Below are 21,161 nucleotides of genomic sequence, written 5' to 3' on the forward strand. Positions count from 1 at the left end.
TAAGAACGTATCTAATGAGTCATCACCCAGTTTTCTGCATCATTTAAACGTTTCAATGGCATTGACTGAAGACCAGTTTTCAAAGCTTTTATGCGACACTGGCTCAATATTGCACCACATGTTGGACAAGGATCTCGAATGCCTGCTACTCGACCATCGTCAGCTTTAGGGAACTACACGAGGATGCCAAACATCAAAGTATTTAGTGGCAGCTCTCACACGGACCTTGCCCAGAAGATATGTGACCGTCTTGGTATAGAACCAGGAAAAGTTGTCACAAAAAAATTCAGCAATGGAGAATGTTGGTGCGATATTTTTTGGATTACTGTTTATTATTACACTACTGTTCTATTTTAAGAAAATGTCACTCATGATCGCGAGGCCCAATACAGGAGTTTTGGTTTGCTTTACTTTAATTCCATCAAAATTAGTATAACGTGTGGTATTTTCTATTTTCGTTTTGCCTCCTAATTACAGAAGGGAAAAATGAAATGTTGGTCAGTAGATTATGCGAACTTAGTGATCAGGCCAATGAGCCCCTACAACATGTTGAAAGGTTAATGACCCTTCTGGGTACATATGTATACTGGGACATCAGTTCAACAATCTAATATAAGGTGGCCATGAAAATTCGTGCTACCGATCTTAGCAGACACAGACTGATGTAGATTAGAACCTGACATGAAAATGAAATGAGCAATTTGCAACAAATTATACATCATTTGTTGAATAACAACTCCTGAACCTGTACAATGTAGAATGATCCAAGACCTTGAAAACTATTTATGAAATATCATTACAAATAAGAAAAGAAAAAAATAATGAGCTCCATCAAAGACTTAATTTGAATTGTTTATAATGTCGGTTTTGCTGTCATCTACAAGTGGGGTTTCTATTCTGATTCCTACACATGGTCCAACTGGTTAAATTTTCAGCAGCAAATCTCATTCACTGTTTAAATACTGCAATTTCTTCATTGATCCAACTTTCATTGGTGTCAAATTTATATATACTAAATATATATATCCTATATCCTAAAATTGTGGCTATTACTTATTAGTGATTAAAATTTAGATCTAACCTTACTGTTGACAGAAAAAGATTAAATGCAGTTAAACTTCTATGAATGAAGCTTTGATAATTCAAATTTCTTGGAAGTATCAAAGTTTTGTCCCATCCCAAATTTTATTCCTATATAATACTTACTTACCCCTTCATGAATCAAAGATTTATAAATCAAACTTTTCAATGTATTGAAGTTTTTTTATTGACCATAAGCTATGATAACACAGTCATCGCCACATCATGATTTGAACACATTATCAATTTCTTGTTGATTTCTATTTAAAGTTATTTTTTTTCATGAATGAAAATGTTCAAGATAAAAATGCATCTTTTCATTTTAAGTATATTTTGGTAGTTGTTGTATTTGTCCAGGTAGAAATATCATGTCATCAACTATATATAGCCATGAACATGAAAAAGGTCCATAAAACCGACCATGAATGATTTGAAATTTTATTTTACTGTATGTAGCTTTTTGGGCCAAGTATTAATAAAAGATACATGCATGTACCAAGTTTATCACATAACATATGTTGATTTGAGTACAAAACGACATGGATATTATTTATATTAACAATATCATAAGAACAATTCAATGTCATGATCATGAAGAATACATTCATATTTGATACCATGATTGCTGTTAAAAATGCAGCTGGCATAGACACATCAGGAAGCATATATAGAAATCCTTACCTTACTAAAACACACATGTATAAAATAGCCAAAATGGTTATGAACTTTCATCTCCCCTAGGTTTCTGCCTAATTTTTGTTTATTTTGTGGGTACCTTTAATCCACAAGTGAACACCCCTACAAAGTAATGAAATTCATAATATTGATATGAAAGTATTTTTTGTTCATCTTTATGCATTCATGTTTCTACAAAATTGGGTCTTAATTATTGGAAAACCACAGAATTTAGGCTAGGCTAAAATACATGAATTTACAGTACTATGTGTATATATATATGTTTTGTAATAAGCCTGGGGCCAATTAAGACTTGAAGTGTCTGCTGAATAGTGCGGGAGGGCATAACATCAGACATGGGTTTATTACTAGAAGCAACCAATAGTTTTCAGTGCCAAAATTATTTTCTTCTGTTATCATTAAATCTCAGCGTGGAGATTGGGGAGTCTGTACGAGGGGAGGATGTGTACATTGTACAAAGTGGCTGTGATGAGGTCAATGATATGCTAATGGAACTTCTCATTATGATCAATGCCTGTAAGATCGCCTCAGCCTGTCGTGTGTCAGCAGTCATCCCATGTTTCCCCTATGCCAGACAGGATAAAAAGGATAAGGTAATTTATTCCTGTTAATAGCTGGTAAACTATACCAACAGAAAATACTAAACTCAGCTATTGATATGCTACCAAGGATGTTTTTCTAAAATATTTCACTTAAGGTTGAGTCGAGCTTTACTCTTCTGCTTACACCATTTTGTCCTGAAGTCAGTTTCATTTATTTACATACTTTCTGTCTCTGACCTTGCCAATGAACTAAATGTGAATTATCATCGACAACTTAAAAAGAAATGTTCATTGTACTTGAAACTTTATCTTGACATTTTTCAGAGTCGAGCCCCAATCTCTGCCAAACTTGTTGCAAACATGTTATCAACAGCAGGTGCTGACCATATCATCACCATGGATCTCCATGCTTCACAAATTCAGGTAGAGTATGCAGAGTGTGTCCCATCTGTTGTCCCATTTAGCAACCTCATTTCTTTCAGGGTTTTGATAATTTTTATTGTTAATTTGAATTTACTCACAATTTTCCTGAAATAATGCTACACAGTGTTCTTTGTGTCACTGTTATTTTGAAAGTTGATGGATATACCAATCTTATAAGCTTGTGATAGCAGTGAGAGTGTGGTGTTGCATATAGCTTATCGTCCTATCAATAGAGAGGGTCATTTAAGGCGGACTTGTCTTTGCATGCAAGATGAATTCATATGCATAGTGCATGTGTTTGTGAAAGGTTTCAATATACATATGTAAGCCTTTTGATAGTGTAGCAGTTATTACTATCTTGTAGTACTGTATCTATCAAAAAGTATCAAGATTCAGGACTGAGAGAAATTGATAATGTCATTGAGTAGATAGAATTTTTTCAGTTCTGAAAGATAAGATCTTTCGTTGATTTGTTGTTCTTTGTAAGGGCTATGTGATAGTTATCTAGTTGGCTAGATATATTAGTTGTACAACTTGTTCTACAATTTGTCACTTACTCACCTTAATAAGTAAGACAGGGACATCATATGGTAAAAATAATCAAACCATTTTTTTTCAGGGTTTTTTTGATATTCCTGTTGACAATCTGTATGCTGAGCCAGCTGTTCTGAAATGGATCAAAGACAACATCCAGGAATGGAGAAACAGCTGCATTGTCTCCCCTGATGCAGGGGGTGCTAAAAGGTCAGCTCAAGGACATTGAAGGGGCTGAGTAAATTCAATCAACAAAATTATGTGTCTCAACCTTAAGGTAAAAAGTTATATGAGGGTGTTTTAACTGGGATGTGTCTCTACTACAAGGTAAGAAAATTACGTAAGGGTATTTTAGATAGGATGTGTCTCAAATTAGAGGTTAAAATTTATGTAAGGATGTTTACCTGGGACCTTTCTCAACCTCGATACTCCAGGGGTTACAATCACTTTCACTCTCTGCAACCCTGGAACCATCCTCGATACTCCAGGAACATCGAGGATGTGTTAACACTATGCATGAGTTTTTGTGCGAGAAGAGTGAAAAGATATGAAATTTAGGGTGAAGGATATTGGGATTTTATGAATATGTTCTTATTGCCTTTCTAGAAATTCATCAATTTTAATAATACATATTTTTATTGAAGTCTATCAATAACAAGTTGTGTAATAGATTGTTACTCCAGCACTGTTGTACAGACATCTTAATAATTACAGAAGTCCTAGAAATCTCCTTTTGTCATTTTAGGGTGACATCTATCGCTGATCGTCTCAATGTAGACTTTGCTCTCATCCACAAGGAACGCAAGAAAGCTAATGAAGTAGCATCCATGGTTCTTGTGGGTGATGTAAAGGAGCGCATTGCCATCTTGGTGGATGACATGGCTGACACCTGTGGAACTGTCTGTCATGCTGCAGAAAAGTAAGAACAAAAGTCCAAAGCTATGTTAAGACACAGCTAATTCAGAAAATTTGTGAAGATCAGAGTGAATCATGAAAATTTGCTCTCTATATCTGAAACTATTTTACTCTTATATAGGTATAGGAATTCCTTGAATACAGCATCATTGGAGTTGAGAGAAAAATATTTGTTGATGATAATGGGGCCTAATAACATATAAAGAAGAGACTACGCATAATGGGGTTTAAAGTGTGCATATCACCAGAACTAACATCACAATAGATAGTGACATCAGACGAGTCATAATCGTGTGTAGTTCATGAGTATATAGGGATTTACAAACTAACACATCAGCTTTGTAGTTTCAGTGGAACAGGCGAAAACTAGTTTGTCTTTACAAGAGATGTTTTCATCTGATTAATGTAAAGAAAATAATAGCTTGATTTTTAATCAGGTTAACAGGGTTAAAACAGGTAAATGATAGATTATACTAATATTGATTTGCAACAGGAGGGAGAGGGGGGTCAACAGTTACCCGGTCCCGTCTCGCCCTGTATCACTGTCAACCCAGGTTCGATGGGTTCAGCTTGCGTTTTCGAAGGAGTACAAACACTGCTAATTTAAATTTAACAATTTATTTAACAACAAACATTAATTAAGGACATCAGCATAGGCCTACACAGACACAACAACATCCCCATATATACCGAAAACATAAACTTACCTACTACCAAACACATCACTATTCCACCGCGCTATATAGCTTCCCACCCGAATGATATCTAATTAACCAGACCTACCTCAGAGAAGGTTTTCACCTCTGGAAGTCAATCCAACGCTCTGCACCCTAAATTACTAAACACACTTATACCCTAAAATGACAATGACCGCGCTATATAGCTTCCCACCCGAATGATATCTAATTAACCAGACCTACCTCAAAGAAAGTTTTCACCTCTGGAAGTCAATCCAACGCTCTGCACCCTAAATTACTAAACACACTTATACCCTAAAATGACAATACGAGACAGCTAGAACCAATTACAACACATCACAAGAGACAGAACACCTCAGACACGGAGGAAAATGCAAGGAAAACAAGACAGGAGAACTTGCACGTGATATACATAGACCTCCGACAAAACGGGTAACAGGTGACAGGACAAAACAATGAAGGGGTCACGGGTACACAGGGTACATACACTACAGTAGACATGACACATCGACACCTGTATAAAGCTGACTAAAAAAATAAAGCATTGACAGCTTTACATCACATAAAATTAAACATGGCATAATGTCCCCTGCTACAGACTCATTGTTTCTGAAATTTATGTATATTTATTGTGTGTTGAACATTGTAGACTATTAGAAGCTGGTGCAACAAAAGTATATGCAGTCTGTACACATGGAATATTCTCTGGTCCTGCAATATCTCGTATCAACAACTCCATGTTTGAAGCCATGGTAGTCACCAATACCATTCCTCAGGAAGAGAGAATGAAGAATGCCCCAAAGATTCAGGTAACGTTGCTTCTGATTGGTTGACCTAGAACTGCAAGCTTTGATTTGATTGGTTGATATAAATATATAACCTTGTTGACCTCCTTAGGTTATGGTAATTGTGTGTTAATTAACTAGAACATGCATAACCTTTTCTTTAATGTTTTCAAATATCTCATAAATTTGTGTGCTGTTTGAATATATATATCTTTATAACCACATTTTTCCTGTAATTCCCCAATTTCTAATATGTCAAGCAAAATGTGTTTAAAATTGTTAGATACATACCTGCCAACTTTTCAAAATTCTCATGGGGGAGAAAAGTGTGTGAATGACATGTTCAACTTGCAATGATATCTTGCAACATTTATAAAAAGGAAAAATTAATCAGTGATATATAATCAATACATCTAGATAATTTTAAATTGATACAGTGCATGCCCTACTTTACTATAACAATGAAAAATATCTGCTTTTTTGCACATAAGGTTCGAAATGGAATTTATTCATTTAAATTCTCAGTATGCATTGAACTTACACAGTATTGAGGAATGCTTGCACATTGTTACATCATAGAGATCGTTTTTTTCAAAGTATTTTCTTGTCAAATATGTTATTTGACCATATAGGTAATATAAACATGGTAATAAATACTTAATTATCTGTAAAATGACCTCATCTTAAGCAAACATTTACCATGGCCAACCCCTGAGTCCTGACAGTGGTCTACCGTGAATTAGGTAGGGAACAAGTGGCCGTGTACAAGTGTGCTCCAGGGGTAGTGGTCAACAATTAAAATTGACTGGAATGTGGTGACACTAATTTGATAATTGGGCAGTGTATTCACCTAACTTGGACTTGATTATGTGGCCAGGTGGTCAGCCTTACCAATTTGATAAACGTAGTAAGGTTATTTACGACCTACCTAGTGGGATCACTAAAAATCGGGAGATTACTCCAATTTTGATCCGCGCGATTGGGAGGCGGGGAAGGGGAGTGAAAATCGGGAAAGTTGGCAGGTAGGTAGATATTTCATACATTTAGCATGACCAAATTTTCTAAAAGGAAAATGAAAACAATTCTATCAATTCTTAATTTTTTTCTTTATTGAAGTAATTCCAATTTTCAGTAGCCTCATTTCATTTTACTTCAAAATTCTCCTTTACCTAGCACCAGAAATTACACTAAATAAATCATGTTTATGAGCATTTCCCTGTAATAAACACAACTGAGTGTGGTAGCTATGTATAGACTTATTTTAGCTGAAATTATGTTCCCTTTACACAGACAAAATTGGAGAATTATTCCAGGAGCAAACATCCAATTGTTACATTTGGTTCAGCTGAATCAAGTCTTTCTCCTGAATTATCATTTAGTTTTTAACCTTCACATACAGACAGAACAAGTTCATGAATTATTGTGAAACCATTTATGAAGAAAAAAAGCGACTTTATTTCTTTCTTGAAAGTAACTGCAGATTTTTTTTAATGTGTTGACATTAAAAGTGACATTAAGTAATGTGTATTTACATAAAAGCTAAGAAATTAAATCTGTTTTATCTGACTGCCTTTAGTTTTGATATATTCTGATCAGTTAGACTAACCAGTGTCGGTACAACAAATGTTAAGACTGACTCCTATTCTCTTTAAAATCCATTTAGAATCACAATATTTTGTTTGAAGCCATATTCTATCATTTGTATAAACCTAGTTTTGAGCATTTTGAGTATACAATGCTAACATATTGATTATTAAAGTAAAAAAACTAAATGAAATCCATGCCTTATTACCCAGACTGCGGATTGAAAATGAAAATGAAGAGTTACAGTTATCTAAATTACATTAACAGTCTGCATTTTCAAAATCAGAAAGGATAAAGACCAAATTCATTAAAGATGTAGATTGAAACCTGCTTGATCATTCAATACAGATTTTACTTTAGATTTTGATAAAACTACAAAGCAGTGTATTCTGCTGTCTGAATAATCCAGTCTGTTTCTTAGTGTGGCAGATTATATTGGTTTGGTTGTACATGTACAAAAAGCTGTGAAGTATGTTCTATGTGCTGGATTTAGTGGAGCCATTCTGTTGTATTTTAGGTTCAGAAAAAATTCATGGAACTTAAATTTCACCTATTTACAATAGTCAATACTCAAGATCCTTTAGAAAAGTTTTGAAAACAAAAATCTGTTGATTTCATGGCTAATCCTTAATCCATAAATTCATCTATCCATGAAATAATATTCAATTAAAGGTAACATTTCTGGTACAGGTGAATTTTGTGAGTGCTTTTAAATCACAAAATTAAGTGCTAACAAAATAAAACAGTGTTTGAGTTCCATGAAAATACAGTTGAAACTCGTCTTGAAATCACTTGAGTCGAAACTCTGCTGGAGTTGAAATAATTTCCAAGTCCCGATTTTTTCCTTTTATATCTTTGTAATTTTAGTTCAGATGACTCAAATTTCATTGAGTCAAAATTTTGTTTGATTTTTCAGTCCCTTCAATTATAAAAGCATGGGAAAAGTCATTCATTGTCTCGAAATTAATTTTTGTCACAACATTAAGAGTCGGCTTCTGACTTAGTGTCATTATCCTCTAGCAGTGACTTAAATGTACGTGTATTGTGTTTTACACAAGACACGAAAACATAGCTTGGTTGCGTGCATCTTCAGGAATGACCAACACAAAATTATAGACAAAATTTGATCCCCACAATTCCCAGCGAATCAAATTTTTGAAAGGTTCATTGTGACCTATTGCAATCACCTTCATCTGGCGTTGTGCGTCTGTAAACAATTTAACATTTATGACTTTTTTCTCTAAAACCCCAGATCAGATTTCAATGAAATTTTGCAGAAACCTTCCCTGACTTAAGATGAATCCGAAATTGTGAATTACACAGTCCTCACCTCACTGGGACATGAGGGGCGGGGCCAAAAGGGGTCAAACTGACCTGGATGTTTCAAAAATATTCATAAGACCCAGATATGGTATAATCAAATACTTTTCATGAATGGAAGCATCTTAAGGTGCTTTACCAAAATTGGGAATTTCAAGGCATTAGGGTCTAGCATTTTCCCTTTTGGAGGGCTTAAAATTCATTATGGTTTGTTTATGAAAATTATGAGTAAAAGATGACAGCATAATTGATGCCCATATTAATTTTGGCTGACCTCCAGAAGCTGATGGGAGTGCCAAAAGGAGTAAAATTAACATAATTTTCAAAGATCTCCTTCTCATCACTCAGATATGGTAGAATCAAATGCTCTTCATGAATGGAAGCATCTTAAGCTCTAATTACCAAAATGTGTCTCACTTTTCTTCCTGGGTAGGATTTTTTTCATCACTCTGTGTCCGTGGTCTGTCGTCTGTTGTCCGTCTGTCCATAAACAATTGTTATTGCTATTTCGTGAGAAGTCCTGGTTGGATCTTTCTCAAATTGCATATGTAGGTTCCCCTTGGTCCATAGTTGTGCATGTTTGATTTTAGGACTGATAAAAAAAAATAATGGCCGACAGGCAGCCATCTTTCATTTTTTCAATAAAGTTTGTTATCACTATTTCTTGAGAAGTACAGGATGATTCTTTCTTAAATTTCATAGGTAGGTATCCCATTGTCGTTTATTGTGCACATTTAATTTTGGGGGTGATTGGGAAAAAAAATGGCCATTTTTTATTTTGCCTTGTTTAACTTGTTATTTCTGAAGAAGTACTGAATGGATATCTGTCAAATTTCATACAATGTTCCATTTGATCTCTCCTTGTGCTCGTTTGCTCTTGGGACTGATCAGAAGAAACAAAATGGCTTCCAGGTGACCATTTTAGATTTGGCAGGTAAAGAATATCATTTATTTCTGCAAAGGAATGTTCATTATCATTAAGAGCAAATAACAAAGAAGAGAAAAGAAGGGTAAAGATCCCTTTTTCACATAGCATATAGAGATTAAACAATGGTGGGTGCCAAGATCCCTGTGGGATCTCTTGGTTTTAGACATTACTTTAATTTTCATAGAAAAATAGCAGTTTTGAGCATAATGTTAGTATTTCCCACTGCAAATAACTTTGTAAGAATGGTCAGCATAAGATGACCGTTTTGATAGTATGCATGTATTGACACTGGCTTACTGTGTTCAGTGTCACAATTTCTGTTTTATGACACTTGATAACTATCCTTCAACCTTTATATTCAATATTGCTTATCTCAGGTGACTGTCAAGAGCGTTAGGCCTCTTGTTTACTAAAGGACTGTGATCAGGCGCTTTGCTAGATTTAGTGCTTGATTAATGAGGTACTGAAGGTATTTTATTGATAGAGTCTGTGTGTAATTTGTTAAGTCTAGTACTTGTATAATGTTTTCTATAACAGGTAAAAAATTTCCAGTTCTGCATTTTATGTGTTTATTTATTCCTATTAAAGTCATATCATCAATTCATACATCATTTCTAGTAGCGTATCAAAAGTAAATTTTATTTTCATTTTATTGTCATTCTGAAAAATAGGTGATCTATATGTGATTAGTCAGTAAGGGTAGTGTACACTTGAGTTTTTCATTGGTGTTATTTTTACGGGTTTCTTTTTATTTTTAACAAAAAATTACATAAGACTGTTTGTACCATGCTATCATACCCATACTTTGTTCAATTGTAATCAACATCAGAAAACTGATGTCGTCAACCTTATTCGGACGCTTTGTTTGAGTCAAAATTTGAAATACTTTCCACAGTCCTTTGAATTTTGAGATAACGAGTGTCGACTGTATATGGTTTCACAGTACAATAATATTGTGAAGCTACTATTTTCACCTTAACTAATTCTATGTGCTACACAGTATATGAACATAAAAATTGAATTCCTCAAATCTTCAAAGGATTAGTCTATTGCCTTGAAATGTTCATGGATGGTTTTCATGATGTTACTGTTGAGACATATTGCCAGATAAAATTGGACCTACATTGTGGCTTAACACCACAGGATATGGACAGTGTTGAAAATATTGACGTTGGAGCGATTTTGGATTTCTATTACTTAAGTACCAGTAATGATTTTTTGTAATGAAAGTCGTGATTTCTTATCTTTTTCAGTGTATCGACATCTCCATCATTTTAGCTGAGGCAGTGAGAAGAACACATAATGGGGAATCGGTTTCATATCTCTTCAGCCATGTTCCGCTCTAGTCCAACCATTCATTGATATTCCCATCACTGTAGGTTTGCTTGTGTTTCATCTGTAGTCCCAGAAAACAAGGTTTAACACAGATAGAGTCTCAAAAATCATTAAAAACTAATACTGGAGATTACCATATTTATCCTGAAATAATCAGTAAGCCAAAAGGACACAACAATTCTGCTGGCTCAAATTAGCGAAACACACTCATTACAGATCAGTAAGCCAAGATGACAAAACATTACTGCTGACTCAAATTAGCGAGACACACTCATTACAGATCAGTAAGCCAAGATTACAATTACTGTTGACTCAAATTAGTGAGACACACTCATTACAGATCAGTAAGTCAAGATGACAAAACATTACTGTTGACTCAAATTAGTGAGACACACACATTATAGGACAATACTACAATACTATAGCATTTGTTGGTGTTAATTTTGCTAATGAGACACCGGTAGATGTGTGTGGGCTTATTTGCAACCTTTGGCTTTTTCCTGGATAAATATGGTACCAGGTATTTCATTGCTATTTTGTCTGAATTTTAGAATTAGAGCATCAGATTTTGGAATGCTTATATTCATTCAGGAAAATTTTGTATTTAAATATCCAAAATACTTTTCAAAAGTAACTAAAACATACAATTAAAATGTTAAATGATATCTAAACGTGGAGGACCTTCAAATTTAAACCATTTTTTCCTGAGATTCTGACGAGGGTTTTTTGTCCTTCTGTCATTTCCACTTTTTCATTATGAGTTGTTGCAAGTTTTTACATTTAGCCTAGACTTGTGATAATTTTGTAGAAGCAAATAATTTGTGGGTGTAATTTCTTGTGGTTGAGCATTTTTTTTTTCAGCTTTTAGTCAAGTTGGTTTTTGACTGTTTTTTGAATGATTTTGTTGTGATTGTTAGTAAATCATGTAGACAGAAGGATGTTGACTTGTACAATTGAAATTAATTTTATGTGAACATGTACTAATACTTTCCATCACAATGAATTCACCAGAACCAGTATAGGCCCAAAACCTCACCCTCTGAAACTTCTTGTAGTAGAAAACATTGCATGGTGTGCATGTTAATCATTTATTCTGTGGGAAGAGAGTTTGTCAATCAAATCAAGCATGAGATTTTCAAAGGGAACTTTTCAAACACGATAGTTTTCAAAATTTATCATAGTATTATGTGAGCTTGCATGTCAATCCTTACCTCTCTCGATGCATGTGGCTTCTTGCATGAAATTTGTGTGAAACATATTTTCAAACTTTGCGGTTAAAAGAGATAATGTAGAGTTGTTTCTGAAATCATGATATTGCCATTTCTATACCTGGACACTGTATGCACTCTCTAATTTCATGTATTCATCTTTCCATCAGAATGTTAGTCAGAACTTTCCTAATCAGAAAAAAATAGCAGTTTTATTCAAATCCACTTTTATATCTAGTATCGGACATATCAAAGATATAAGCATGCTGTAATTGACAATTTGTTGAATGTCTTAGCATTTTTTACGGAGCACAATTTGATGTTTACTTTTAATGAGGAAGATGGATTCACGTATTTTCAATTTAATATGAAAGTTTTCTGTGTCTTCCTTGATGCATTATCATTTGAAAGTAACCACTTGGTTGTCCTTTAGTTAGTCCATTTCATCAGTTTTTGTATTTGTATTGATATGAAATTAACAGTAATTCAGGTGAGATTTCAGTTGTGCTTCAATGATAAAATGTCTTGTTTCCTGCTAGCTGCAATGACACCTATCCTTGGTTATCTGCTAGCTGTCTGGACTCCTAGCCTTTGTTATCGGCTGGCTGTCTGGACATCAAGCCTTTGCTACTTGCTGGCTATTTGGACTCCTAGTCTTTGTTATCGGCTGGCTGTCTGGACACCAAGCCTTTGTTCTCTCCTACCAGTCTAGACAGCCAGTCTTTGTTATCAGCTAGCTGTCTGGACTGCTAGTCTTTGTTATCAGCTAGCTGTCTGGACACCTAGTCTTTGTTATCAGCTAGCTGTCTGGACACCTAGTCTTTGTTATCAGCTAGCTGTCTGGACACCTAGTCTTTGTTATCAGCTAGCTGTCTGGACACCTAGTCTTTGTTATCAACTAGCTGTCTGGACACCTAGTCTTTGTTATCTGCTAGCTGTCTGGACACCTAGCCTTTGTTATCAGCTAGCTGTCTGGACACCTAGTCTTTGTTATCAGCTAGCTGTCTGGACACCTAGTCTTTGTTATCTGCTAGCTGTCTGGACACCTAGCCTTTGTTATCTGCTAGCTGTCTGGACACCTAGCCTTTGTTGTCTGCTCGCTGTCTGGACACCTAGTCTTTGTTATTTGCTAGCTGTCTGGACACCTAGTCTTTGTTATTTGCTAGCTGTCTGAACACCTAGCCTTTGTTATCTGCTAGCTGTCTGGACACCTAGCCTTTGTTGTCTGCTAGCTGTCTGGACACCTAGTCTTTGTTATCAGCTAGCTGTCTGGACACCTAGCCTTTGTTATCAGCTAGCTGTCTGGACACCTAGTCTTTAATATCTGATAGCTGTCTGGACACCTAACCTTTGTTATTTGCTAGCTGTCCGGACACCTAGTCTTTGTTATCAGCTAGCTGTCTGGACACCTAGTCTTTGTTATTTGCTAGCTGTCTGGACACCTAGCCTTTGTTGTCAGCTAGCTGTCCGGACACCTAGTCCTTTTTATCTGTTGGCTGTCTGGACACCTAGCCTTTGGGTATGGTTATCAACACTTTTATTTGTATAAGGTTTGTTGAGACTTTGATTTGTACAAGGTTTGTTGACACTATAATTTGGGCAAGGTTTGTCAACAGTTTCCTTTGCATAAGGTTCCTCCACACTTCTATTTGTATAATTATACTCCAATTGGAATACACAGCAAATTGGCATGTTACTTGAAAATATTTACATATGATCAAATGAATTATGATTTTTATGGAGCAAAATTTACCAGAATCAGATTAGAAGTTGCCAGACTGCATGTCAAGGTCACCAGGTCAAAAGTCATGGTCAAATTTGAGATATTTTACTGGTGAATATTTTGTCATAAAAATCTCAGCATAAATGACTAGGATCAAATGACTACAAGTCAAAGTTATTTTACGATAGTTTTAGCTATTCAAATCGCTCTTTATCTAATCTGTCCATAAACAATTCTTGCTATCGCTATTTCTTGGGAAGCATTGGATAGATCTTTCAGATCTTTCAGATGTAGGTTCTCCTTTTTCTCTAGTTGTGCTTGTTGTATTTTGAGACTGATTAGAAAAACAAAATGGCTCACTACAATTGTTCCAGTATAATGAATCAAAGAGGATTATGTTAAGATGAAGATGTGCAGTACTGACATTGAGTAGGGGGACATAAAGATGATAAGGATTGAAAAGTAGAGCCATTCCCACCACTCAACACACAATGAACCATTCCAATCACACAACACTCCGTAAGCCATTCCCACCATACACCACACAATGAACCATTCCAATCACACAACACTCCGTTAGCCATTCCCACCATACACCACACAATAAACCATTCCAATCACACACCACACAGTGAGCCATTCCCACCACACACCACACAATGAGCCATTCCAATCACACAACACTCCGTAAGCCATTCCCACCATACACCACACAATGAACCATTCCAATCACACAACACTCCGTAAGCCATTCCCACCATACACCACACAATGAACCATTCCAATCACACACCACACAATGAGCCATTCCCACCACACACCACACAATGAACCATTCTAATCACACAACACACAATGAACCATTCCAATCACACAACACACAATGAGCCATTCCAATCACACACCACACAGTGAGCCATTCCCACCATACACCACACAATGAACCATTCCAATCACACACCACACAATGAGCCATTCCCACCACACACCACACAATGAACCATTCTAATCACACAACACACAATGAACCATTCCAATCACACAACACACAATGAGCCATTCCAATCACACACCACACAGTGAGCCATTCCCACCACACACCACACAATGAACCATTCCCACCACTCAATGAACCATTCCCACCACACAATGAACCATTCCCACCACTCAACATACAATGAACCATTCCAATCACACAACACTCCGTAAGACATTCCCACCATACACCACACAATGAACCATTCCAATCACACACCACACAGTGAGCCATTCCCACCACACACCACACAACGAACCATTCCAATCACACAACACTCTGTAAGCCATTCCCACCATACACCACACAGTGAGCCATTCCAATCACACAACACTCCGTAAGCCATTCCCACCATACACCACACAATGAACCATTCCAATCACACAACATTCCGTAAGCAATTCCCACCATACACCACACAATGAACCATTCCAATCACACAACACTCTGTAAGCCATTCCCACCATACACCACACAATGAACCATTCCAATCACACACCACACAATGAGCCATTCCCACCACACACCACACAATGAACCATTCTAATCACACAACACACAATGAACCATTCCAATCACACAACACACAGTGAGCCATTCCCACCACACACCACACAATGAGCCATTCCCACCACACACCACACAATGAACCATTCTAATCACACAACACACAATGAACCATTCCAATCACACACCACACAGTGAGCCATTCCCACCACACACCACACAAAAAACCATTCCCACCACTCAATGAACCATTCCCACCACACAATGAACCATTCCCACCACTCAACACACAATGAACCATTCCAATCACACAACACACAATGAACCATTCCCACCACACACCACACAACACTCACACAACACACAATGAACCATTCACACCACACAATCACACATCACACACACACATGAACCATTCCCACCACACAATGAACCATTCCCACCACTCAATGAACCATTCCCACCACACAATGAACCATTCCCACCACTCAACACACAATGAACCATTCCCACCACTCAACACACAATGAGTCATTCCCACCACACACCACACAATGAACCATTCCAATCACACAACACTCCATAAGCCATTCCCACCACTCAACACACAATGAACCATTCCCTCCACTCAACACACAATGAGCCATTCCCACCACACACCACACTGTGAGCCATTCCCACCACTCAACACACTAAACATCAACACACAATGAACCATTCCCTACCACTCCCACCACACACACACAATGAGCCATTCCCACCACACACCACACAATGAGCCATTCCCACCACTCAACACACAATGAGCCATTCCCACCACACACCACACTGTGAGCCATTCCCACCACTCAACACACAATGAACCATTCAAATCCCACAACACACATGTGAGCCATTTACCACACACCACACACCACACACAACACACAATGAGCCATTCCAACACACAAACACACACACAGTGAGCCATTCCCATCAACACACACACCACACTGTGAGCCATTACCACACACCACACCCATCACACACAACACACAATGAGCCATTTCAACACACCTATTCACACACCACACTGTGAGCCATTCCCACCACTCAACACACAATGAGCCATTCCCACCACTCAACACACATTGAGCTATTCCTACCACACACCACACAATGAGCCATTCCCACCACTCAACACACAATGAGCCATTCCCACCACTCAACACACATTGAGCTATTCCTACCACACACCACACAATGAGCCATTCCCACCACTCAACACACAATGAGCCATTCCCACCACTCAACACACATTGAGCTATTCCTACCACACACCACACAATGAGCCATTCCCACCACTCAACACACAATGAACCATTCTCATCCACCAACACACGATTAGCCATTCCCATAAGACAACACACAGTAAGCCATTCCCCATAGGACAACACATAATGAGGCGTTCCCATTACACAACACACAGTGAGCCATTCACCACAAGACAACACACAATAAGCCACTACCATCATACTGCATGTTCCACCAACACACATTCTCATCACACAACACACATGAGCCATTCAACACATGGCGTTCCCAACATGCAGTGAGCCATTCACCACAAGACAACACACAATAAGCCACTACCATCATACTGCATGTTGAGCCATTCTCATCACACAACACAAAATGAGCCATTCCCATGGGACAACACACAGTAAGCCATTCCCCATAAGACAACACACAATGAGCCATTCCCATCACGCAACACTTTTAATGCTGTTAGTTATATAAGTTGCTATGAATTGTCTAAGAATACATCAAATATAGTTTGTGTTTGCACATATAAGCAGTTCTATTTATTATTGTTAACTTCCAGTAAGACTCGGGTTTAGAATGAAACATATTGTCGGGCCATTCCTGTCATACTAGTCGAATAACTGAATATTGAATAGTGTAACTGTCATTAGTTATAAGACTAAGGAGCAGTGTGAGATGTTGAATAGTGTAACTGTCATTAGTTATAAGACTAAGGAGCAGTGTAAGATGTTGAATAGTGTAACTGTCATTAGTTATAACATGAAGGAGTAGTGTGAGATGTTGAATAGTGTAACTGTCATTAGTTATAAGACTTAGGAGCAGTGTAAGATGTTGAATAGTGTAACTGTCATTAGTTATAAGACTTAGGAGTAGTGTAAGATGTTAGATAGTGTAACTGTCATTAGTTATAACATGAAGGAGTAGTGTGAGATGTTGAATAGTGTAACTGTCATTAGTTATTACACTAATTAATTCCTCTGTTGAAAGGCTCCTTGTTCACAAAGCTCTCACAATTAATGGTTATTTTTTATGTATCTTATGTCAGAACAGCTCTTATTTCTTTGTTGTTTTGATTAATTCACTTCACCTTTTCAGAATGATGCATTGGTTGTAGCATGCTGTAAAATGATATCAGTTATAGAAAATGTTAAATCTTCTCCGTGTATGTGCTAATTGGTTGAGGCTTTGTTTTACTGAATCAGATATGTTAGATTTGTTTCTGGTCAGTAAAATGTGATGTTTTGTTTACAGATGTTTTTTTTTCTACTTGACAGTGTATTGATATTTCCATGATGCTCGCTGAAGCGATTCGAAGGACTCACAACGGTGAGAGTGTCTCCTACCTCTTTACTCATGTTCCACTCTGATGACAAGTCTTTAAAGCTTTCTGAGTAGATCTTTATGGACAATAACTAAACTGAAAATGAACTGATGAAGCTATCATTGATGTCAAGACGGACGCAGATGAAGCATTGCCAGTAAAAATTGACACAAGATCCCTGAAAAGACAATATTCTATAGATATTATATGTAACAGTATTGTGTTTTGTTTAACTTTATTGAAGCAGCAGATGTTGATAGGTTGTAAGTCTCAGCTTTAAACCTTTATGTAGAGTCTGTAGTGTTAATGCTGTATATTATGACTGTGTATATAACAATGATAGTGTTAGTGGTGGTCAGGAGATCATTATCTACACAATCTTTTTTCTTATGATAATCTTTAGTCATTATTGTCAGAGATAATTCAGAGAAACACTGATTTTATGTTAAGTGCCACATTAATTAAGTATTTTCATTTACAAAAGTATTCTCATTTTTAAGTCCTTGTAGATACAAAGAGAATATACTTTTATTAAGGTTTTAGATTAAAACCTGTCTGTAGTGACCACTATAGAGTGGTAGTAGAAAATGAACCTATAGAAAGAGTAGTTATATAAAGATGGACATGAGGGCAAGTTTGAAAGTAGATATTGGTCCCAATAGACAAGGAATAATTGTATAAATGAGGCATTGAAATGACGAGTAAATCTCTTCTCCCATAATAACTTACCTGGATGCAATTTTACTCAGCAAAACATTGTGTTTAAATGTCCTGTGTAACAGGTTGTGTGTACTGTCAGTATAAAACTGACACTAAAGCTGTATGCAAGTTTTTCTGCCATTATTAGTCCCTTTTGTTCAAGTTAGTTGGAATTTTAAATAAAGATGAAAATCCCAACCACGTATAGCTCTCTATAATAGTAATAAGGAAGTGGTGAAAACTGTCTACAATGGGATAAGAAAACTATTCATTTTACTATTTTGGCTAACCAAAGATATTGTATATACAACTTTACCTGAGTATCACCCAGCTGAATCCCAAAGATCTGTCAAAGATATGGCTCTTGTTAAGTTCCTCCTAGAATGTTGTCACGTCATGACCGCCATTTCTTTCTGTTTTAATCATTGTAAATTTCAGTTTTTCTGTTCCGTCATTAATGTGCTACATGTAGTTTTTCTTGTCCTTATAAGGGAGATAACTATCACTCTCCTACGTGATAGTGTATAAGTTAGAAATACATCAAAGGTGTTTGAAAGAGTGTGAAAGTGATACCATGTAAGAGATAACTTATCACTCCCTTGTGTGATAGTATACAACTGATTAACATGTGTGAAATATGTATATGTATAATTATAATGTGTAATCAATTTTGTTTTTTCTTGAATTAAATAAAAGAATTAATTAACAAAAAAGATGAGAGTATGTCGATGCAAACTGAATCTTTCTAATGGATCTACATATCTGACTTAAGATATATTTCTGTGTATCGGGGATGTATTTTCTATGGATCATTGGAAACTTGTGTTTTGTGTAATAGGGATTAATTTCTGAGGATCTGATGATGTGTATATTTCGTGTAAAGGGGGATGTATTTTCTGTGGATATGTGGAAACTTTTGTTATGTGTTTAGCGGACATATCATTTGGGCAACAAATTAATTAAAATTTTATAAAAAGTTATATGAAATTTATAAGTTACAAATCACAACAACTTGAATGATGGAAGATCATTTATCTCTGATATACTAGCTAATGAAAATACAACTGTGTGTCTCCAATGTGCGACACCACTAACTTGGAATGGGGCTTTGGTAGCAGTACACAGTTTCTCGGTGTGGCTATGGGTGATATTTTTGTTCATTAGATTACCCCATTATAAAGGTTTTACTAAAAATTTAAAAATAAATCCTTGCTAATATTGGTCCAGTCATGTAGAAGTGGACAATGTGGGAATTCATTTTTTTCAGAGTAATGTTTTAGCTTTGTGTTGGGCAGTCTCGAATCTTTGTCTACGCACCAAAAATCAGCTTTACAGGAAGTGAAATTTTCATAGTGTTTGCATGTGGTCATGTTATGAAGGATTTCGAGTTAGATTTTGCTGAAATGTAAGTAGTTTGTTACTATGACAGTGTTGTTGATTTTGAGACAGGTGTTTAGAAATTAATTTCTTCTATAAAGTTGAATTGTTAGGTTGGAATAAGCAATATTTTTGCATTTTTAGTATTTTTCAGTAAGTAACACTGGCAATCACATGTCAGAAATTTACACAAATTTTATCTCTCTGCTATTAATTGTTATGTAGTTTATAAATATATATACATGTAATGATGTATTTTTCATAACAAGCTGCTATACCTGTATATCTCAAACATTACCAATAATTTCAGGAAAAATGCAAATTTACTGTTTCCTGCTACCTTTGGTGGACAGTGATACAGACTTCTGATCTCACCAAACTGATGAAATTTTTGTGGTTTGAAGATATAACTTGAGATGTTTTCGTGATCCAAATTCTCATACATTTATTATGTAGATCAGTGTAAACAATTCCTCTTTATTTTTGCATTTGCCAGTTAAGTAGCAGTGATAAATTCAAATTGTGTTTTTTTTTTTTGCTGAACATCAGTTATCTGTTTAGAAGTACAGCCATACAGTTGTCTCTAATACTGATACATAACAATTTCATAGACACTATGTCCATGACAATTTTTACTAAAATGTGAAGCCTGTCATGATAAATCCTATATTAAGTTGGATTAGACCATGTGTCATTATTTATGGATGTCAACACAGTCGGTAGTAAGTCACAGATTACTGTCTTATTTTGTTACATACACACGTATACCGGTAACTAACTTTGGAATGTTTTGTTTTAATTTCCCTCTGTAACTCTGATAATTCAAACATTGCATTCCCGTCCAATTTACAATCCAAAAAACCTTTCAGTTCAATTTTGATTAATCAGTACTAAAAAAAATCAGTGTTTCAAATTTTGTTGTTTGAAAAAAAAAAACATTAAAAAATCTATCAACTGTGTGTTTACTGTTTTATTTTGTAAAAATTATCTCGAAAGAAATTGAAGTGACTGTTAATCCATGTATTTTTGTGGGGCTCAAGTTTCATGGTTTCAAATAAAAACTTTCTTGTGGACATATTGGTGAATGGAACACTGAAAATTCATGTCAAATAGCAGTATGTGGATTAAGAATATTATAAAAATGA

The 21,161-nt window shown here is 36.0% G+C and overlaps 1 protein-coding gene across 2 annotated transcripts; it reads left to right on the forward strand.

The window, feature by feature from the left end:
• The first annotated feature begins 103 nt into the window (after positions 1-103).
• LOC132545212 (ribose-phosphate pyrophosphokinase 1) lies at positions 104-20,971 on the forward strand. Of its 2 annotated transcripts, XM_060208887.1 has the most exons (8): positions 104-305; positions 2,186-2,369; positions 2,643-2,741; positions 3,361-3,485; positions 4,021-4,194; positions 5,538-5,697; positions 10,759-10,880; positions 17,894-17,984. In XM_060208887.1, the coding sequence occupies exons 1-7, from the start codon at positions 139-141 to the stop codon at positions 10,849-10,851; spliced, it is 1,002 nt and encodes a 333-aa protein (XP_060064870.1). In that variant the 5' UTR covers positions 104-138; the 3' UTR covers positions 10,852-10,880; positions 17,894-17,984. The 2 variants fall into 2 exon arrangements, with proteins under 2 accessions (XP_060064870.1, XP_060064871.1); XM_060208888.1 differs by lacking the exon at positions 10,759-10,880 and having other exon boundaries at positions 17,894-20,971.
• Positions 20,972-21,161: the final 190 nt, after the last annotated feature.

This window comes from Ylistrum balloti, unplaced genomic scaffold (genome assembly GCF_031769215.1).
Source record: "Ylistrum balloti isolate Yb309-2 unplaced genomic scaffold, AGI_CSIRO_Ybal_v1 Utg369830, whole genome shotgun sequence".
Taxonomy (NCBI): Eukaryota; Metazoa; Mollusca; class Bivalvia; order Pectinida; family Pectinidae; genus Ylistrum; species Ylistrum balloti.

Bases quoted from the DNA above. Each gene is read 5' to 3' on its own strand.
- LOC132545212 (XM_060208888.1), top strand. From the start codon at position 139: ATGCCTGCTACTCGACCATCGTCAGCTTTAGGGAACTACACGAGGATG. The intron at 3,486-4,020 runs GTCAGCTCAAGG...TTGTCATTTTAG, and splicing joins GATGCAGGGGGTGCTAAAAG to GGTGACATCTATCGCTGATC. The intron at 5,698-17,893 runs GTAACGTTGCTT...TCTACTTGACAG, and splicing joins AGAATGCCCCAAAGATTCAG to TGTATTGATATTTCCATGAT.